Source organism: Octopus bimaculoides, chromosome 1 (assembly GCF_046866305.1).
Source record: "Octopus bimaculoides isolate indiv1 chromosome 1, ASM4686630v1, whole genome shotgun sequence".
Classification (NCBI taxonomy): domain Eukaryota; kingdom Metazoa; phylum Mollusca; class Cephalopoda; order Octopoda; family Octopodidae; genus Octopus; species Octopus bimaculoides.
Window position 1 is genome coordinate 4,514,312 of NC_142928.1, and position 23,462 is coordinate 4,537,773.

Consider the following 23,462-nt stretch of genomic DNA (forward strand, 5'->3'; position numbering starts at 1 on the left):
CAAACTAAAGACAATAACAAGGAATTGTTATTTCAAAATTGGTTTATGATTGCATGAATAGTCTGAGTTCTCAAATGAAACCATCCTTTTGTATTGTCTTTGACAGGCGCAGGAGTGGCTGTGTGGTAAGTAGCTTGCTTACCAACCACATAGTTCTGGGTTCAGTCCCACTGCGTGGCACCTTGGGCAAGTGTCTTCTACTATAGCCTCGGGCCGACCAAAGCCTTGTGAGTGGATTTGGTAGACAGAAACTGAAAGAAGCCCGTTGTGTATATATATATATATATATATATATATATATATATATATATATATATATATATATATGTATGTGTGTATATGTTTGTGTCTGTGTTTGTCCCCACAACTTCGCTTGATAACTGAGGCTGGTGAGTTTACGTCTCCATAACTTAGCAGTTCAGCAAAAAGAGAACAATAGAATAAGTACTAGGCTTACAAAGAATAAGTCTTGGGGTCGATTTGCTCGACTAAAAAGCGGTGCCCCAGCATGGCCGCAGTTAAATGACTGAAACAAGTAAAAGATTAAAAGAGATAAGTGCAGGCATGGCTTTGTGGTAAGAAGTTCGCTTCCTAACCACATGGTTCTTGGTTCAGTCCCACTGCATGGCACCTTGGCCAAGTGTCTTCTTGTAAAATAGTGGTTCCCAAACTTGGTGGTATTGCCCTCCCCCTGGATGTGATGGAAAGTTCCAAGGGGGCATTGAAGAAAAGTGGGGTGATAATGGGGTAGCGAATCAGGTAAAAACAACAAAATAATGGGTTCATTAGGTTAAGTTTTATTTGTGAAATACAGTTGCTTTGAATTGGCTTCAGAAAGAGGTGGTTAGTTGGGGCGGGGGTGCTAGGAATGTAGCCTCAGTGTCAAGGGGGCGGTAGCCCAATAAAGTTTGGGAACTACTGTTCTTAAAGCCTCTGACCGTCTTGCAATTCTGCCAGCTTGCCACCTTTATATAACAGTGGTTTCTTATTCACATCTCTTTTTGCCAAATTGATAAGTTAGAGAAACATAAACAAACTAACACCGGTTTTCATGCAGTGGCGGTGGTGGTGGTGGGGGGATGAACACAAACACTGATTTAGGTCCAAGGCCGGTAATTTTGAGGCGAGGATGTTAATTGATACTATTGACCCCAGTAAATCACTGGTATTTTAAGTCTATTGTGATTACAGGTTGGTGTATATATAATGTTATATACGGTCAGTGCTTCATTACCCTTACAATTATTTTAATTTTTATTAGGGTTAGGGTTAGGGGTCTTTGCGAACGGGTATTATTCATTTATTATTTATGGGGAATGTTAATGTATATTGGATTTTTGGTTTATTATTGGCTTTTTTAGTAAAATTACCTATTTATTTTTTCATTTGTGATTACCTAAAGCTCATGTAGAGGCTCTGATTTCAGGATCAATAATTTTGGCCAGAGTATTATTAAAGTTGGAGCGGTTATGGAGTTATACGATTAATAGGATTGTTTAAATTTTGGGGGTAGAGATTATATAATTACATTGATAGTTGTTTGTTTATGAGGAGGGTTATTGACTTCTGGCGAAATTGACCATCATGAAATTTGAACTTAGGGAGTTGAGGCAAATATAGCAAAGCATTTTTCCAACACTCTAACAATTCTGCCTGCTTGCTGCCTTTAATAATCATTTCTAATTTAGGAACAATGCCAGCAGTTTTGAGATGTGAGAGAGAGAGAGTTAGTGGATAGCATCAACACCCTCAGTACTAAACTGCTACTTTATTTTATCAACCCCACTGGGATGAAAAACTGTCAACTTTGGCAGGATTTGAACTCAGAAACATAAAGAGGTGGAACAGATATCACAAAGCATTTCATCTGACCCTCTAATGATTCTGCCAGAATCCACCTTCATAAAATAACAGTTGCTAATTTAGGTGCAAGACCAGCGACTTCGAGAGGCAAGGTTTCCTGATACTGTCAGCCGCAGTACTTGGTTAGTCTCCATTACTCCCTAAGGAGTATAGTCCTGGTTCCCAGGTTTCTCTGACATATATTATTCCTCCCTGGACTGGACACTGGTCAGTCGCTTGATTACTCATTTTCCCCAGCTGAGTGGACTAGAGTAATGTGAAATGAAGTGTGTTGCTCAAGAGCATCATCTGGTCCAGGAATTGAAACCACAATCTTATGATGATGAATCCTGCTCCCTAACCACTAAGCCATGTACCTCCACACCCCAGTACTTGACTGGTACTTTAGTTTATTAAGTTCAGAGGGATGAACTCAGAACACCAGGAGCTAGGACAAATAACATATGGCACTTTTACCAATGCTCTAATGATTCTACGAGCTTGACACTTTAATTTATAGAGATATGCTTGTTTGTCTTGCAAATTACTTGGCAACCTCACTATTGCTGGTGCCGTGTAAAAAAGCCCCCGTCCCAGTCCACTCTGTTAAGTGGTTGGCATTAGGAAGGGCATCCAGCTATATGAGCCATACAAAAGCCGACATTGGAGCTTAATGTAGTGCTCCTGCTTGTTGGATTCTGTCAAACTGTCTCATCCATGTCTGCAAGGAAGACAGATGTTCAATGAGGACGATGATGATGATGATGAGGTTGTGGGTGGTTATTTTAAAATTAACACCTTATAATTATGAACTCTAAATGTATTTTATTGATGAATGACTTTTGTCTTAAATAAACTGAGAATCTTGTTTTCTTTAACTACAGGTGTCAAGCCTAAGTAACTTCAGTTCAATTCGAGCAAACTGTTGTGTTTATAAAGGTAATAATTTTAATTATTATTATTATTATTATTATTATTCTTGTATGTGTCTGTTTGAATGAGAAAAGGGAATATGAAAGTATATTAGATATCAAAGGATAAACTGTTGTCTTTGGTATTTTCTTTAAAACAGTTGTTTAAATGTTATGGTTGTTTGATTAAGACAGGTTTGAAATGCTGAGTGCAGGCTATGACTAGGTATTGGTATGGCTGTGTGGTTGTTGAGTTCCCTTTGTCATCAAATGGTCTAAAGTTCTATTTCACTGTGTGACAACTTGAGCAAGTGGCTTCTACTGTGGCCTTGGGCTGACCACTGACTTCTGCATTGAACTGATAGACAAACTGTTTGGAACCCCTACACTTCAGGGATGCAAATTAAGGATTTCTTCATAGAGTAACTGCTGCATTTGTTGATTATATAAACAGTTTGGCTGCTTATTTCTCTGGAGACACCTCTGATGAGAACACAATAAAGTTTGAAAATCAATTAAGGTCGTTCACTGGCACGTGAAAAAACATTCGAGCGAGGTTGTTGCCAGTGCCACTGGACTGACTCCTGTGCAGGCGGCACGTAAAAAACACCATTTTGAGCATGGCTATTGCCAGTACCGCCTGAGTGGCGCCTTTTAGTCGAGCAAATCAACCCCAGGACTTATTATTTGTAATCCTAGTATTTATGCTATCAGTCTTTTTTGCTGAACTGCTAGGTTACGGGGACATAAACACACTATGTTGGGGGGACAAATACAGACATACAAACATATATTAATACACACACACACACACACACACACACACACACACACACACAGATATATATACAACGGGCTTCTTTTAGTTTCCGTCTACCATATCCACTGACAAGGTTTTGGTCTGCCCGAGGCTATAGTAGAAGACACTTGCCCAAGGTGCCATGCAGTGGGACTGAACCTGGAACCATGTGGTTGATAAGCAAGCTACTTACCACACAGCCATTCCTGTGCCTATATAGAAAACAGTTATTTTATTCCACACAGGAATATAGGAAAAATAGAAGTTCAAAATGCACTGAGAATAATTCAAATATTTTTTATTAATATAATTAAAGCTTTAACTGGTTTCACAATTTACACTGATTTTCAAAAAGTTGAAATAGAAAGATGCAGCTTATGTCACAAATGAGTTAAATGTCTAAACAACAAGAAAAAATGGAAAACAGGAAAGGTAAACACAGAGAAAGGACCCTTCATCCGTTGTCGGCTGTCTATCTACTCCTCATTTTGAGCATTCAATGACAATATGAGTCTTCAAAGACGGTTGCCCCCATAAATTCTAAAATAGAATTTAGGATTTATGAAGGGTCAAAGTTGGGAACAAAGACATGACAGTAGACACATACAAGGAAACCGAACGGAAACAAACATGGAGGATCGTTGGACCAGAACGAGAGGAAAATAGTGAATGCTGGGAGAAATATTTTCTTTGAAAAGAGAAAAGGTAGATGAGAGAGAAAAATATCGTCCACTCTTTTGAATGTCCGTGCAGGAAAAGAAAGATGGTCACATGAGGAAAAGAAAGATGGAGGTAGTATATATATATATATATATATATAGGTCCCTTTCATTCTTTTCTTGTCTTACCATTTTTATCAATATATATATATATATATATATATATATATATATATATATATGGCTGTTGCCAGTACCGCCTGACTGGCCTTCGTGCCGGTGGCACGTAAAAGCACCCACTACACTCTCAGAGTGGTTGGCGTTAGGAAGGGCATCCAGCTGTAGAAACTCTCCCAAATCAGATTGGAGCTTGGTGTAGCCATCTGGTTCACCAGTCCTCAGTCATATCGTCCAACCCATGCTAGCATGGAAAGCGGACGTTAAACAATGATGATGATACACACACACACACACACACACACATACCTGGCACTCCATCAGTTGTGATGATGGAATAACTGTCTCTTGAAATTAATGTGCAAGTGGCTGAGCACTCCACAAATACTTGTACCCTCAATATAGCTCTCAGGGAGATTCAGCTTGGTACTGAATGTGACAAGGCTGGCCCCTTGAAATACAGGTACAACTCATTCTTACCAGCTGAGTGGACTGGAGCAGCATGAAATAAAATGTCTTACTCAAGGACCCAGGTATTGCCAGGTATTGAACTCGTGACCTTACAGTCATGAGCCAAAAGAATCAAACCACTTAGCTATGTGCCTTCACTAAGACTAAATTTTGTCTAAAGATTTTCTATGCCAGACCCTCACAAATCAGAAGGTTCACCTATCACTCCAAAACAGCCCCTGTTATCATTTCAGTGTACAGATTCATGATCACTAACTAATTAGCCAGAAATAGCAGTCAAATCTTCCTCAAATCACACTCTCCTACCTTAAAACTGGACTATGGCTGCAAAAGGTAGGGTGGTCATGGTAGGAACGTATTTCACCATATCTCTATTTGATTAAAGTTGACATGATACTAAAGAAGATACACAATTACCGATTGCTAACCAATATCTTTCCAAAACAAAATTAACCACGTACACCTCATTCCATTCTCCTCTTGGAGAAATATCTATGAAAGTGAAATGTCCATTTTTCTTCTTGCTTTAACCAAAATTATTCCAAAATGAATTTCTTTCAGGTAAATGGATCTACGAACTGATGCTGGGTTCAAAAGGTGTGATGCAGGTGGGCTGGTGTACCATAAATTGTCAGTTTTTTCAAGAGGCAAGTATTTTTTTTACCTTCTATTTCTTTCAGTCATTGAACTGTGGCCATGCTGGGGCACTAGTAGTCTTCCTCACATTCTACTCTATCGTTGTTTTTTTTCTTCTTTTGCCCTCTCTGTTATGTTACCCTCTGATCCTTTTTCTTTCATTATTCCTACAAATGTATAGAATATGACTTCATGCCACATTATATCTTACAGAATGGCGTTGGAGATACAATAGATTCTTATGCCTATGATGGTAACAGACTTTGCAAATGGAATGTCAAAACTCAACGGTATGGAGAGGTGTGTATATCATTAGGTTTCCATATTGAAATTTATGCTCTTAACTTTTCCCTAATAATTATTGTACATTCCTTTATTTATTTATTTTTTTTTTAATATTCTTTTGAAAGATCAGGTGATAAACTGGAAGAATCATTAGCATACCAGACAAAATGCTTAGCGGCATTGCATCTGCCTTTACATTCTGAGTTCAAATTCTTCCAAGGTGGACTTTGCCTTTCATCCTTTTTGGATTGATAAAATAAGTACTAGTTGAGCACTGAGGTCGATGTAATTGACTCCCCCACCACCTCCCCCAAAATTGCTGGCCTTGTGCCAAAATTTGAAACCAATATTCTTCTGAAAGATTAATTGCTGGTGGCACGTAAAAAGCGCCATTTGAGCATGGTTGTTGCAAGTGCCGCCTGATTGGCTCCCGTGCTGGTGGCATGTAAAAAGCATCATTCAAGCATGGTCGTTGCAAGTGCCGGTGGCACATAAAAGCACCCACTACACTCTTGGAGCAGTTGGCGGTTAGGAAGGGCATCCAGCTGTAGAAACTTTACCAAATCGGATTGGAGCCTGGTGCAGCCTTCTGGCTTGCCAGCCCACAGCCAAACCGTCCAACCCATGCCAGCATGGAAAGCGGATGTTAAACGACAATGATGATGATGATGATGATGATGATGACCATATTTGATGGCATAAAAGTTACACAGGCATATTAGACATGTCCCTTTGAACAGCATTTATTCAGGTAAACTCCCCCCCCCAAATTTTTAGTGCATTAAAGCATCTAATATTTAAAGTAGGTTTGCATACAGGGCCTTTTTCATTTGTTCCAGTCATTAGACTGCTGCCATGCTGGGGCACTGCCTTGAAGAATGTTTAGTCAAATGAATCGACTTCAGCACTTATTTTCTCGGTCTCTTTTACTGAACCACTAAGTTACAAGGGCATAAACACACCTACTCTGGTTGTCAAGCAGTGGTAGGGGATGAACATAGGCACAAAGAAATATCCACATGCACACACACATGCACACACACACACACATATACGACAGGCTTCTTTCAGTTTCTGTCTACCAAATCCACTCATAAGGTTTTGGTTGGCCTGAGGCTATAGTAGAAGGCACTTGCCCAAGGTGTCATGCAATGGGATTGAACCCAGAACCCTATGGTTGGGAAGGAAGCTTCTTACCACACAGCCACACTTGGGGTGAATTTTTTTTTTTTGATACATTTTTTGGTGAGTGGGGGAAGAAGGGCATTTTATATACTTTTGAATATGGTATTAGGTGTTAATTCTTCATTATTATTTGATGTCTGGGAAATGAATCAATCTCTCTGTCTCTCTCTCTCTTTCAGTCTTGGTTAACAGGTGATGTGATAAGTTGTGCAATAGACTGTGACAAAGGAACCATTACCTTTTTCCGGTATGTAATTCTTTAATTCCACTATTTTTGCTTCAAAACTATTTAAAAACTTTGCTTTTGTATTTGGTTTGCAAGATTCTTGATGTAAATTCAAATGTTGAAACAAATCTTGTTGTGTCTTGGGAGGGTCAGTATGCCAATAATAATAATAAACACATGCACTGGTTCAATATCACCTCTTTATTGTTAGTAAGTTAAATATCTCACCAACTAACTAATCGTTTGTTTAATGTGTTGGTTAGATAATCAATTGAGTGATTGTTTGTCAAAGTCCTTTTATTGCTATTCGCGATGTTTTGAATTCAATCCCACTTCGTGGCACATTGGGAAATTGTCTTCTACTACAGGCCCAGCTTGTGTCTAGCCCCCATGTCTCTTTTGACATGGTTCTTACAGCTGGATACTCTTTGTAATGCCAACACTCTTTACAGAGTGCTTTGTTTCATGCCACTGGCACCAGTGAGGTCACCAAGTAATTCACAGGGCAAAAAAAAAAAAAGGACCCCTTGACTGAGTGGGGTTTTAGTAAAGTGGGAGGTGGCTTTATACCAGGTGTTGAGGGGTCAAACAAGTAAACGAGTATATATATATAGTGCGTGTGTTTATTTGGCTATTCTGAACTATAACAATATCTGTTTGAAGACCCAGTTTCACATGAGGAATCTTGCAAAGCAAATGCATTTATATATAAACTGCTGAAGAACTTATATATATATGTGATTTTTGTTTTTAAATTCAGGAATGGGAAATGTCTTGGAGAGGCTTTCAATAATGTCAGATGTGGCCCAGGATATGCCTATTTCCCTGCTGTCAGTTTATCCATGTCGGAAAATGTTCGTGCTAATTTTGGGGCAATCCCTCTTAGATATCCTTTATGAATTGATGTTTCTTGTCTGTCATTTATGTCAAATGAAATGTGTGTGTGTGTGTGTTTTTTGCTACTATGATATATGTGTGTGTGTATGTTCTTTTATTCATTGCATGCCACCAAGCCTAGCATGTGTATTCATCCTGTCCCCCTTATGTTATATAGCTCTCTCTCTCTCTCTCTCTCTGTGATTGGAGAGAACACCCAACCAACCAGATTTACATTAGCTACTCTTCTATAGAAATACCTGGTCATAAAATAAGCATTAAAATGAAAATTTGGTAAATTCATAAATTGATGGGTTTGAGGAACTGTGTGGTTTTTGTTACAAGGACAACTAATTAGGACGCTGTTCTTGTATAAGAAGTTCTTGTGTTTGTTTAAACCCAGATCTGACATCATTAAGTACAGTAGATGTATGATCAAAAGTATGCCAACCATGACCAATCCATCTGTTTGTATCTTTAGGACTACTATTGTCCTCTTTCTTTATGACTGTAGAGTGTGATCTGAAGGAATTTTGGTTCCTATATCTAACAGATTGAGGGGCTATTAAGAGGCTCCGTTCTTAGTTTGTCTGTACAAGACATTCTTGAAGAAGCTGAAATTTGAAAACTTACATAGGCACAGGCGTGGCTGTGTGGTAAGAAGCTTGCTTCCAAACCACATGGTTCCAAGTTCAGCCCCACTGCATGGCACCTTCAGCAAATGTCTTCTACTATAGGTGCAGGAGTGGCCATATGGTAAGAAGCTTGCTTCCCAGCCACATGGTTCCAGGTTTAGTCCCACTGCATGGCCTCTTGGGCAAGTGTCTTCTACTATAGCCTTGGGTCAACCAAAGCTTTGTGAATGGATTTAGTAGTTGGAAACTGGAAGAAGCCCTTTGTGTATATATATATATATATATATGTATGTATATGTTTGTGTGTCTGTGTTTGTCCCCCACCATCACTTGGTGGTGTGTTTACGTCCCTGTAACTTAGCGGTTCAGCAAAAGAAACCAATAGAATAAGTACTAGGCTTACAAATTCTACTAAAGGCGGTGCTCCAGCATGGCCGCAGTCAAATGACAGAAACAAGTAAAAGGACAGTAATATTTGTTGCATTTATTTAGCAGTCCCAATTTATCTAGATCAATGATTCTCAACCATTTTTTACCTATGGACCCCTTCGATTACTATTTTATTCTTGTTGACCCCTTTCTCTAGCCAGTCAATGTTTAAAAACTAATTTTGTTGATAGTTCTTTCAAAATTCCTATTTTGTTTTCCATTCATTTAACTTGTGTCAGTTGGACTATGTAAAACATTAGAGAAAGAAACCTTGCAGTTTCTTGCAATAAATACATCTAAAGCAACATTTTTATGGGCCCTTAAAATGATATTGTGGACCCAATTTATCATTTTGCTTATGTGGACCCCTAAAAATTTCATATGGATCCCAGTTGAGAACTACTGATCTTAGTAAAGATCTAACTAGTTCAGGGTACTACTTTTGCTAACATATATTGATTCTGTATTTAAAAGTATCTTTCAAGTGTTGGGCCTCATAGAGAGAAAGTGCTTGAGTGTTGGGCCTCATAGAAGCAAAGTGGCTGAGTTCCTTTCGAGCTTTGAGCCTCGTGGAGGCAAAATGCTTGAGTGTTGGGCCTCATGGAAGCAAAGTGGCTGAGTTCCTTTCGAGCGTTGGGCCTCATGGAGGCAAAATGCTTGAGTGTTGGGCCTCATGGAGGCGAAGTGGCTCAGTTCCTTTTGAGCATCGGGCCTCATCAAGGCTAAATGACAGTTACTTTCGAGTGTTGGGCCTCATGAAGGCATTGACCAAGACCTTTGGCATTATGTTGTGCTTAAGAAGACCCATCAATCTTTGTTCTCCACTTTTTGTATTTAATTTCTTTGTTTTCTTTGTGGCTATCTGTAACTACAGAATTTTTTATTTATTTATTTATTTTTTTTAAATACTGAGTTTATATTTTATTAGAGAAGCCACTAATTATGAGAGCATTTATCTTCTAATCCTTCCTTGACAATAATGAATATATCAGGTTGAAGGATACAAACCTCTGCAAGATCCTCCACATTTAGATCTTGTCCAAGCCCAAATTTTGTTCTGTTATTTAGAAAATTTGTTACCTGTCATGGTTGAAGAGGAGGTAAGTTCTTTTTATGTTTTTTAAATACAAAGTTATTAAAAAATAATCTTTCTCTATTTAATCAACCATATTTCTTCTTTATCAATTAATACCCCCCCCCCCCCCGCCATATTCTTTTGTGCCTAATTTTCTGTGCCAGTCTGGATTTTGTAGTTCACAGGTTCCTATCACTAATTATACATTTCCAAATGATTTGCTAGAGTAAGACTTTCCACAGTCAGGTTAACCCCACTTTTTAATGGTAGTTGCTGAACTGTGAAATGTGATAACATTCCTATGAAAATATTCCCATAAACACACAAGTTAAAATCTGTTATATGCAGTATTAGATTAACATAGCAACTTATGTACCATACTTAATGTAAATGTGAAGGGACATGGCCTAATAGTTAGGGTGTTGCACTCACGGTCACTAGATCATGGTTTCAATTTCCAGACTGAGCAGCACATTGTGTCCTTGAGCAAAACACTTCATTTCACATTGCTCCAGTCCACTCACTTGTGAATAGGTTCACCCTGCAACGAACTGGTCTCCTGGGACTAGCTTTCCAATCAGGAGGAATGTTGACTTGCTTGTCCAGCCATCATTCAAGAGCTAAAAATGATGTGAAGTGCATTGTGACCAGCGATGTACAACAACATCCAGTAGTCTGGTCAGTCACATGATCACTTAATATAAATACATTGTGATAGGCAAAATTTATTGTGGGATTCCTCCAGAGGTAATATCTTCTGCATTATGTTCAAAGCATAATATGAATATATATGTATGTGTGTGTGTATATGTATGTATGTATGTATGTATGTATGTATGTATGTATGTATATATATATATATATATATATATATATATATATATACACACACACACACACTCACACAAAGGGGTTTGTATGATTGTGTATAGAAGAATATATTACTCAAAGGAATTCCAACTCTGTCTGTTTTTCACGTTTTATTTATAATCTTATAATATTGATATAAGATATAAAAATAATATAGTAAAAAGAAATGAAATGAAGTATTAATTGTCTATTCTTATTGAACAAATGAAATATTAAATGTCTATTCTTATTGAACTCGTATACTTTCTTGCATTTATGCAATCTTCAGGTTCATATGATGGTGGTAACAGTCGTGGTCATTGGTTTCAACTGTGGTTGACTGGTTAAATTTTGTCCTTTACATACATTCCTGTGGATAGAAGTAGTAGTTGCTTGGCTATTTTTTTTAGAAATGATGCCATTCCATTTTCAGTGTTTATTTTTAGAAATGATAACAGCAGTACTTTTTAGAGATTTTTATTTTTTAGATATGGGATAAGACTTTAAAACTTTAAATAAGATTATTTTTTATCATTGTTTATTAAACTTTGGTCTGAATTATAAAGTCCTTTTCTCTCGATTTCATTCGGATTGTATAGTTTATGAAATGGAAGTATTATAAATGTTTTCCGGCCACATGTTGCTAGGGGGTTACTCAGCGATATTTGGCGGACTTCTGGATTTTTAATTTGTTGTCAGTGCACACATTTAAGGTTTAACAGTCTTATCCCCATACCTAAAAAATAAAAATTTCTAAAAAGGTACTGCTGTCATGATTTCTAAAAATAAACACTGAAATTGCAGATTTCCAATTTATATATATGAGGGAGATGGACGTCATCCCAGCAGTGGCAAATGAAGATACTGGATGCATTTCTGCCTTATTAGGCACTATCAATAATGTCTATTCATTATCAGCATGCTTAGGTGGAAGCCATCACCACAGATCTTTTATCTGTTTTAGTCATTAAGGCTGGGGCCATGCTGGGGCACTGCCTTGAAGAGGTTTTAGTTGAATGCATCGACCCCAGTACTTTTTTCTTTTTAAAGCCTGGTACAGGTGCTTTTTATGTGGCACCAGCACAGGTGCTTTTTGACATGGCACCAATGGCGTTACCAAATAGCTTGCAAGACAAAGATCTCTCAGCTGAGAGAGGGAATAGAACCGAGGGAAGTGGGTGTGAGCCAGGGGAGAGGTTAGAATATAATACATAGACAGAGACAGTTGTCTTATTATAGAAAGAATATTTTTACCAATTAAAACAAATCTTTTTGCAAATAATTAAGCACCTTCAATTCATTTATTTATTCTTATTAAACATTGATGTCTTTGCTTTCTTTGTATTTCCATTTCTTCTAGTCTGAACGCAAATCCTGGTCTGCTGAGAAGAAAGATTTACAGCCTCCAGCCCTCGGTGATACTCGCAGCCGTCAATGCAATTTACTTCTAGTTGCTGCGCACTTGTTTAACAAACTTGCCACATTATTGGTTCGTTAAAAACTTTATTATTTTAATTGGTTAAAACTTATCTTTTTTTTAAAGTTGCAATCAGTTAAAAGATAAGAGATCCATTCTAAAGTTGCAGATGATGAAAAACCATGATGGTTTGGTGGTCATTTGCTTCGTTATATCCATTGGAAAGCAAGAAATGATAAAGATTTGATTGATCCAAGCTGGCCATATCTAAGCTGGCCATATCCAAGCTGGCCATATCCAAGCTGGCCATATCCAAGCTGGCCATATCCAAGCTGGCCATATCCAAGCTGGCCATATCTAAGCTGGCCATATCCAAGCTGGCCATATCCAAGCTGGCCATATCTAAGCTGGCCATATCTAAGCTGGCCATATCTAAGCTGGCCATATCCAAGCTGGCCATATCTAAGCTGGCCATATCCAAGCTGGCCATATCCAAGCTGGCCATATCCAAGCTGGCCATATCTAAGCTGGCCATATCCAAGCTGGCCATATCCAAGCTGGCCATATCCAAGCTGGCCATATCCAAGCTGGCCATATCTAAGCTGGCCATATCCAAGCTGGCCATATCCAAGCTGGCCATATCCAAGCTGGCCATATCCAAGCTGGCCATATCTAAGCTGGCCATATCCAAGCTGGCCATATCCAAGCTGGCCATATCCAAGCTGGCCATATCTAAGCTGGCCATATCCAAGCTGGCCATATCCAAGCTGGCCATATCTAAGCTGGCCATATCCAAGCTGGCCATATCTAAGCTGGCCATATCCAAGCTGGCCATATCCAAGCTGGCCATATCCAAGCTGGCCATATCCAAGCTGGCCATATCTAAGCTGGCCATATCCAAGCTGGCCATATCTAAGCTGGCCATATCCAAGCTGGCCATATCTAAGCTGGCCATATCTAAGCTGGCCATATCCAAGCTGGCCATATCCAAGCTGGCCATATCCAAGCTGGCCATATCCAAGCTGGCCATATCTAAGCTGGCCATATCTAAGCTGGCCATATCCAAGCTGGCCATATCCAAGCTGGCCATATCTAAGCTGGCCATATCCAAGCTGGCCATATCCAAGCTGGCCATATCCAAGCTGGCCATATCCAAGCTGGCCATATCCAAGCTGGCCATATCCAAGCTGGCCATATCCAAGCTGGCCATATCTAAGCTGGCCATATCTAAGCTGGCCATATCTAAGCTGGCCATATCCAAGCTGGCCATATCCAAGCTGGCCATATCTAAGCTGGCCATATCTAAGCTGGCCATATCCAAGCTGGCCATATCCAAGCTGGCCATATCTAAGCTGGCCATATCCAAGCTGGCCATATCCAAGCTGGCCATATCCAAGCTGGCCATATCCAAGCTGGCCATATCCAAGCTGGCCATATCCAAGCTGGCCATATCCAAGCTGGCCATATCCAAGCTGGCCATATCCAAGCTGGCCATATCCAAGCTGGCCATATCTAAGCTGGCCATATCCAAGCTGGCCATATCTAAGCTGGCCATATCTAAGCTGGCCATATCTAAGCTGGCCATATCCAAGCTGGCCATATCCAAGCTGGCCATATCCAAGCTGGCCATATCTAAGCTGGCCATATCCAAGCTGGCCATATCCAAGCTGGCCATATCCAAGCTGGCCATATCCAAGCTGGCCATATCTAAGCTGGCCATATCCAAGCTGGCCATATCTAAGCTGGCCATATCTAAGCTGGCCATATCTAAGCTGGCCATATCTAAGCTGGCCATATCCAAGCTGGCCATATCCAAGCTGGCCATATCCAAGCTGGCCATATCTAAGCTGGCCATATCCAAGCTGGCCATATCTAAGCTGGCCATATCCAAGCTGGCCATATCCAAGCTGGCCATATCCAAGCTGGCCATATCTAAGCTGGCCATATCTAAGCTGGCCATATCTAAGCTGGCCATATCCAAGCTGGCCATATCTAAGCTGGCCATATCTAAGCTGGCCATATCCAAGCTGGCCATATCTAAGCTGGCCATATCTAAGCTGGCCATATCCAAGCTGGCCATATCCAAGCTGGCCATATCCAAGCTGGCCATATCCAAGCTGGCCATATCTAAGCTGGCCATATCTAAGCTGGCCATATCCAAGCTGGCCATATCCAAGCTGGCCATATCTAAGCTGGCCATATCCAAGCTGGCCATATCCAAGCTGGCCATATCCAAGCTGGCCATATCCAAGCTGGCCATATCCAAGCTGGCCATATCCAAGCTGTCCATATCCAAGCTGGCCATATCCAAGCTGGCCATATCTAAGCTGGCCATATCTAAGCTGGCCATATCTAAGCTGGCCATATCCAAGCTGGCCATATCCAAGCTGGCCATATCTAAGCTGGCCATATCTAAGCTGGCCATATCCAAGCTGGCCATATCCAAGCTGGCCATATCCAAGCTGGCCATATCCAAGCTGGCCATATCTAAGCTGGCCATATCTAAGCTGGCCATATCTAAGCTGGCCATATCCAAGCTGGCCATATCCAAGCTGGCCATATCCAAGCTGGCCATATCTAAGCTGGCCATATCTAAGCTGGCCATATCCAAGCTGGCCATATCCAAGCTGGCCATATCCAAGCTGGCCATATCCAAGCTGGCCATATCCAAGCTGGCCATATCTAAGCTGGCCATATCCAAGCTGGCCATATCCAAGCTGGCCATATCTAAGCTGGCCATATCTAAGCTGGCCATATCTAAGCTGGCCATATCCAAGCTGGCCATATCCAAGCTGGCCATATCCAAGCTGGCCATATCCAAGCTGGCCATATCTAAACTGGCCATATCTAAGCTGGCCATATCTAAGCTGGCCATATCCAAGCTGGCCATATCCAAGCTGGCCATATCCAAGCTGGCCATATCTAAGCTGGCCATATCTAAGCTGGCCATATCCAAGCTGGCCATATCCAAGCTGGCCATATCCAAGCTGGCCATATCCAAGCTGGCCATATCTAAGCTGGCCATATCTAAGCTGGCCATATCCAAGCTGGCCATATCCAAGCTGGCCATATCCAAGCTGGCCATATCTAAGCTGGCCATATCTAAGCTGGCCATATCCAAGCTGGCCATATCCAAGCTGGCCATATCCAAGCTGGCCATATCCAAGCTGGCCATATCTAAGCTGGCCATATCCAAGCTGGCCATATCCAAGCTGGCCATATCTAAGCTGGCCATATCTAAGCTGGCCATATCCAAGCTGGCCATATCCAAGCTGGCCATATCCAAGCTGGCCATATCCAAGCTGGCCATATCCAAGCTGGCCATATCTAAGCTGGCCATATCTAAGCTGGCCATATCCAAGCTGGCCATATCCAAGCTGGCCATATCCAAGCTGGCCATATCTAAGCTGGCCATATCCAAGCTGGCCATATCCAAGCTGGCCATATCCAAGCTGGCCATATCCAAGCTGGCCATATCTAAGCTGGCCATATCTAAGCTGGCCATATCCAAGCTGGCCATATCCAAGCTGGCCATATCCAAGCTGGCCATATCTAAGCTGGCCATATCTAAGCTGGCCATATCCAAGCTGGCCATATCCAAGCTGGCCATATCCAAGCTGGCCATATCTAAGCTGGCCATATCTAAGCTGGCCATATCCAAGCTGGCCATATCCAAGCTGGCCATATCCAAGCTGGCCATATCCAAGCTGGCCATATCTAAGCTGGCCATATCCAAGCTGGCCATATCCAAGCTGGCCATATCTAAGCTGGCCATATCTAAGCTGGCCATATCCAAGCTGGCCATATCCAAGCTGGCCATATCCAAGCTGGCCATATCCAAGCTGGCCATATCCAAGCTGGCCATATCTAAGCTGGCCATATCTAAGCTGGCCATATCCAAGCTGGCCATATCCAAGCTGGCCATATCCAAGCTGGCCATATCCAAGCTGGCCATATCCAAGCTGGCCATATCTAAGCTGGCCATATCTAAGCTGGCCATATCTAAGCTGGCCATATCCAAGCTGGCCATATCCAAGCTGGCCATATCCAAGCTGGCCATATCTAAGCTGGCCATATCCAAGCTGGCCATATCCAAGCTGGCCATATCCAAGCTGGCCATATCCAAGCTGGCCATATCCAAGCTGGCCATATCTAAGCTGGCCATATCTAAGCTGGCCATATCCAAGCTGGCCATATCTAAGCTGGCCATATCTAAGCTGGCCATATCTAAGCTGGCCATATCCAAGCTGGCCATATCCAAGCTGGCCATATCTAAGCTGGCCATATCCAAGCTGGCCATATCTAAGCTGGCCATATCCAAGCTGGCCATATCCAAGCTGGCCATATCCAAGCTGGCCATATCCAAGCTGGCCATATCCAAGCTGGCCATATCCAAGCTGGCCATATCCAAGCTGGCCATATCTAAGCTGGCCATATCTAAGCTGGCCATATCTAAGCTGGCCATATCCAAGCTGGCCATATCCAAGCTGGCCATATCCAAGCTGGCCATATCCAAGCTGGCCATATCCAAGCTGGCCATATCCAAGCTGGCCATATCCAAGCTGGCCATATCCAAGCTGGCCATATCTAAGCTGGCCATATCTAAGCTGGCCATATCCAAGCTGGCCATATCCAAGCTGGCCATATCCAAGCTGGCCATATCCAAGCTGGCCATATCCAAGCTGGCCATATCCAAGCTGGCCATATCTAAGCTGGCCATATCTAAGCTGGCCATATCCAAGCTGGCCATATCCAAGCTGGCCATATCCAAGCTGGCCATATCTAAGCTGGCCATATCTAAGCTGGCCATATCCAAGCTGGCCATATCCAAGCTGGCCATATCCAAGCTGGCCATATCCAAGCTGGCCATATCCAAGCTGGCCATATCCAAGCTGGCCATATCCAAGCTGGCCATATCTAAGCTGGCCATATCCAAGCTGGCCATATCCAAGCTGGCCATATCCAAGCTGGCCATATCTAAGCTGGCCATATCTAAGCTGGCCATATCTAAGCTGGCCATATCCAAGCTGGCCATATCCAAGCTGGCCATATCTAAGCTGGCCATATCTAAGCTGGCCATATCCAAGCTGGCCATATCTAAGCTGGCCATATCTAAGCTGGCCATATCCAAGCTGGCCATATCTAAGCTGGCCATATCTAAGCTGGCCATATCCAAGCTGGCCATATCTAAGCTGGCCATATCTAAGCTGGCCATATCCAAGCTGGCCATATCTAAGCTGGCCATATCTAAGCTGGCCATATCCAAGCTGGCCATATCTAAGCTGGCCATATCCAAGCTGGCCATATCCAAGCTGGCCATATCCAAGCTGGCCATATCCAAGCTGGCCATATCTAAGCTGGCCATATCCAAGCTGGCCATATCTAAGCTGGCCATATCTAAGCTGGCCATATCCAAGCTGGCCATATCTAAGCTGGCCATATCCAAGCTGGCCATATCTAAGCTGGCCATATCTAAGCTGGCCATATCCAAGCTGGCCATATCTAAGCTGGCCATATCCAAGCTGGCCATATCTAAGCTGGCCATATCTAAGCTGGCCATATCCAAGCTGGCCATATCTAAGCTGGCCATATCTAAGCTGGCCATATCCAAGCTGGCCATATCTAAGCTGGCCATATCTAAGCTGGCCATATCCAAGCTGGCCATATCTAAGCTGGCCATATCTAAGCTGGCCATATCCAAGCTGGCCATATCCAAGCTGGCCATATCCAAGCTGGCCATATCTAAGCTGGCCATATCCAAGCTGGCCATATCTAAGCTGGCCATATCTAAGCTGGCCATATCTAAGCTGGCCATATCCAAGCTGGCCATATCTAAGCTGGCCATATCTAAGCTGGTCATATCCAAGCTGGCCATATCCAAGCTGGCCATATCTAAGCTGGCCATATCTAAGCTGGCCATATCTAAGCTGGCCATATCCAAGCTGGCCATATCTAAGCTGGCCATATCCAAGCTGGCCATATCTAAGCTGGCCATATCTAAGCTGGCCATATCCAAGCTGGCCATATCTAAGCTGGCCATATCTAAGCTGGCCATATTCAAGCTGGCCATATCCAAGCTGGCCATATCCAAGCTGGCCATATCTAAGCTGGCCATATTCAAGCTGGCCATATCCAAGCTGGCCATATCCAAGCTGGCCATATCTAAGCTGGCCATATCCAAGCTGGCCATATCCAAGCTGGCCATATCTAAGCTGGCCATATTCAAGCTGGCCATATCCAAGCTGGCCATATCCAAGCTGGCCATATCTAAGCTGGCCATATCCAAGCTGGCCATATCCAAGCTGGCCATATCCAAGCTGGCCATATCTAAGCTGGCCATATCCAAGCTGGCCATATCCAAGCTGGCCATATCCAAGCTGGCCATATCTAAGCTGGCCATATCCAAGCTGGCCATATCTAAGCTGGCCATATCCAAAGCTGGCCATATCTAAGCTGGCCATATCTAAGCTGGCCATATCCAAGCTGGCCATATCCAAGCTGGCCATATCCAAGCTGGCCATATCCAAGCTGGCCATATCCAAGCTGGCCATATCTAAGCTGGCCATATCCAAGCTGGCCATATCCAAGCTGGCCATATCTAAGCTGGCCATATCTAAGCTGGCCATATCCAAGCTGGCCATATCCAAGCTGGCCATATCCAAGCTGGCCATATCCAAGCTGGCCATATCTAAGCTGGCCATATCCAAGCTGGCCATATCCAAGCTGGCCATATCCAAGCTGGCCATATCCAAGCTGGCCATATCTAAGCTGGCCATATCCAAGCTGGCCATATCCAAGCTGGCCATATCTAAGCTGGCCATATCTAAGCTGGCCATATCCAAGCTGGCCATATCCAAGCTGGCCATATCCAAGCTGGCCATATCCAAGCTGGCCATATCTAAGCTGGCCATATCCAAGCTGGCCATATCCAAGCTGGCCATATCCAAGCTGGCCATATCCAAGCTGGCCATATCTAAGCTGGCCATATCTAAGCTGGCCATATCCAAGCTGGCCATATCTAAGCTGGCCATATCTAAGCTGGCCATATCCAAGCTGGCCATATCCAAGCTGGCCATATCCAAGCTGGCCATATCCAAGCTGGCCATATCTAAGCTGGCCATATCTAAGCTGGCCATATCTAAGCTGGCCATATCCAAGCTGGCCATATTCAAGCTGGCCATATCCAAGCTGGCCATATCCAAGCTGGCCATATCCAAGCTGGCCATATCTAAGCTGGCCATATCCAAGCTGGCCATATCCAAGCTGGCCATATCCAAGCTGGCCATATCTAAGCTGGCCATATCCAAGCTGGCCATATCCAAGTTGGCCATATCCAAGCTGGCCATATCTAAGCTGGCCATATCCAAGCTGGCCATATCTAAGCTGGCCATATCCAAAGCTGGCCATATCTAAGCTGGCCATATCTAAGCTGGCCATATCCAAGCTGGCCATATCCAAGCTGGCCATATCCAAGCTGGCCATATCTAAGCTGGCCATATCCAAGCTGGCCATATCCAAGCTGGCCATATCTAAGCTGGCCATATCCAAGCTGGCCATATCCAAGCTGGCCATATCCAAGCTGGCCATATCCAAGCTGGCCATATCCAAGCTGGCCATATCTAAGCTGGCCATATCCAAGCTGGCCATATCCAAGCTGGCCATATCTAAGCTGGCCATATCCAAGCTGGCCATATCTAAGCTGGCCATATCTAAGCTGGCCATATCCAAGCTGGCCATATCTAAGCTGGCCATATCCAAGCTGGCCATATCCAAGCTGGCCATATCTAAGCTGGCCATATCCAAGCTGGCCATATCCAAGCTGGCCATATCTAAGCTGGCCATATCCAAGCTGGCCATATCCAAGCTGGCCATATCCAAGCTGGCCATATCTAAGCTGGCCATATCCAAGCTGGCCATATCTAAGCTGGCCATATCCAAGCTGGCCATATCCAAGCTGGCCATATCTAAGCTGGCCATATCTAAGCTGGCCATATCTAAGCTGGCCATATCCAAGCTGGCCATATCTAAGCTGGCCATATCCAAGCTGGCCATATCTAAGCTGGCCATATCCAAGCTGGCCATATCCAAGCTGGCCATATCTAAGCTGGCCATATCCAAGCTGGCCATATCCAAGCTGGCCATATCTAAGCTGGCCATATCCAAGCTGGCCATATCCAAGCTGGCCATATCTAAGCTGGCCATATCCAAGCTGGCCATATCCAAGCTGGCCATATCTAAGCTGGCCATATCCAAGCTGGCCATATCCAAGCTGGCCATATCTAAGCTGGCCATATCTAAGCTGGCCATATCCAAGCTGGCCATATCTAAGCTGGCCATATCCAAGCTGGACATATCTAAGCTGGCCATATCCAAGCTGGCCATATCCAAGCTGGCCATATCTAAGCTGGCCATATCCAAGCTGGCCATATCCAAGCTGGCCATATCTAAGCTGGCCATATCCAAGCTGGCCATATCCAAGCTGGCCATATCTAAGCTGGCCATATCTAAGCTGGCCATATCTAAGCTGGCCATATCTAAGCTGGCCATATCCAAGCTGGCCATATCCAAGCTGGCCATATCCAAGCTGGCCATATCCAAGCTGGCCATATCCAAGCTGGCCATATCTAAGCTGGCCATATCTAAGCTGGCCATATCCAAGCTGGCCATATCCAAGCTGGCCATATCCAAGCTGGCCATATCTAAGCTGGCCATATCCAAGCTGGCCATATCTAAGCTGGCCATATCTAAGCTGGCCATATCTAAGCTGGCCATATCCAAGCTGGCCATATCCAAGCTGGCCATATCCAAGCTGGCCATATCCAAGCTGGCCATATCTAAGCTGGCCATATCCAAGCTGGCCATATCTAAGCTGGCCATATCCAAGCTGGCCATATCCAAGCTGGCCATATCTAAGCTGGCCATATCTAAGCTGGCCATATCCAAGCTGGCCATATCCAAGCTGGCCATATCCAAGCTGGCCATATCCAAGCTGGCCATATCCAAGCTGGCCATATCCAAGCTGGCCATATCTAAGCTGGCCATATCTAAGCTGGCCATATCCAAGCTGGCCATATCCAAGCTGGCCATATCCAAGCTGGCCATATCTAAGCTGGCCATATCCAAGCTGGCCATATCTAAGCTGGCCATATCCAAGCTGGCCATATCCAAGCTGGCCATATCTAAGCTGGCCATATCTAAGCTGGCCATATCCAAGCTGGCCATATCCAAGCTGGCCATATCCAAGCTGGCCATATCCAAGCTGGCCATATCTAAGCTGGCCATATCCAAGCTGGCCATATCCAAGCTGGCCATATCCAAGCTGGCCATATCTAAGCTGGCCATATCCAAGCTGGCCATATCTAAGCTGGCCATATCTAAGCTGGCCATATCTAAGCTGGCCATATCCAAGCTGGCCATATCCAAGCTGGCCATATCCAAGCTGGCCATATCCAAGCTGGCCATATCCAAGCTGGCCATATCCAAGCTGGCCATATCTAAGCTGGCCATATCCAAGCTGGCCATATCCAAGCTGGCCATATCCAAGCTGGCCATATCCAAGCTGGCCATATCCAAGCTGGCCATATCCAAGCTGGCCATATCCAAGCTGGCCATATCCAAGCTGGCCATATCCAAGCTGGCCATATCCAAGCTGGCCATATCCAAGCTGGCCATATCCAAGCTGGCCATATCCAAGCTGGCCATATCCAAGCTGGCCATATCTAAGCTGGCCATATCCAAGCTGGCCATATCCAAGCTGGCCATATCCAAGCTGGCCATATCTAAGCTGGCCATATCCAAGCTGGCCATATCCAAGCTGGCCATATCCAAGCTGGCCATATCTAAGCTGGCCATATCCAAGCTGGCCATATCCAAGCTGGCCATATCCAAGCTGGCCATATCTAAGCTGGCCATATCCAAGCTGGCCATATCTAAGCTGGCCATATCCAAGCTGGCCATATCTAAGCTGGCCATATCCAAGCTGGCCATATCCAAGCTGGCCATATCCAAGCTGGCCATATCCAAGCTGGCCATATCCAAGCTGGCCATATCCAAGCTGGCCATATCTAAGCTGGCCATATCCAAGCTGGCCATATCCAAGCTGGCCATATCCAAGCTGGCCATATCTAAGCTGGCCATATCCAAGCTGGCCATATCTAAGCTGGCCATATCTAAGCTGGCCATATCTAAGCTGGCCATATCCAAGCTGGCCATATCCAAGCTGGCCATATCCAAGCTGGCCATATCCAAGCTGGCCATATCCAAGCTGGCCATATCCAAGCTGGCCATATCTAAGCTGGCCATATCCAAGCTGGCCATATCCAAGCTGGCCATATCCAAGCTGGCCATATCCAAGCTGGCCATATCCAAGCTGGCCATATCCAAGCTGGCCATATCCAAGCTGGCCATATCCAAGCTGGCCATATCGAAGCTGGCCATATCCAAGCTGGCCATATCCAAGCTGGCCATATCCAAGCTGGCCATATCTAAGCTGGCCATATCCAAGCTGGCCATATCCAAGCTGGCCATATCCAAGCTGGCCATATCCAAGCTGGCCATATCTAAGCTGGCCATATCCAAGCTGGCCATATCCAAGCTGGCCATATCCAAGCTGGCCATATCTAATCTGGCCATATCCAAGCTGGCCATATCCAAGCTGGCCATATCCAAGCTGGCCATATCCAAGTTGGCCATATCTAAGCTGGCCATGTCTGGCTCAAATATTATGACCACCGCCTTCGTGAAGGCAGAGGCAGAGGTATTGTTTACAGTCATGTTTGTTTGTCCGTGGAAAAGATATCTCAAGAACCGCTAGATGGATTCGAATGAAACTTTCAGGACTGTTTGGCCTTGTGACTGGCACATACTGATTAGATTTGGGGACCAATCCGGTACCAGACAAGGATTCTGGATTATTTTTCCTGTTTTTTTTTTACTTAATTTTTGAGAGCAGTCAGGTTCATTTCAGAGTTTATTTCATTTAAAAAATAAT

At 43.6% G+C, this 23,462-nt stretch overlaps 1 protein-coding gene across 3 annotated transcripts in view; it reads left to right on the forward strand.

Moving 5' to 3' along the window:
• The window catches only part of LOC106882205 (E3 ubiquitin-protein ligase RNF123), a 117,990-nt gene that overhangs the window by 37,895 nt on the left and 56,633 nt on the right, over nt 1-23,462 (forward strand). For all 3 annotated transcript variants that reach the window (XM_089348028.1, XM_089348024.1, XM_089348037.1), the window contains 7 exons: nt 2,727-2,781; nt 5,421-5,506; nt 5,709-5,795; nt 7,145-7,212; nt 7,952-8,077; nt 10,117-10,231; nt 12,416-12,544. In XM_089348028.1, the coding sequence (XP_089204154.1) occupies nt 2,727-2,781; nt 5,421-5,506; nt 5,709-5,795; nt 7,145-7,212; nt 7,952-8,077; nt 10,117-10,231; nt 12,416-12,544 (666 nt within the window). The remainder of the gene's footprint in view (nt 1-2,726; nt 2,782-5,420; nt 5,507-5,708; nt 5,796-7,144; nt 7,213-7,951; nt 8,078-10,116; nt 10,232-12,415; nt 12,545-23,462) is intronic.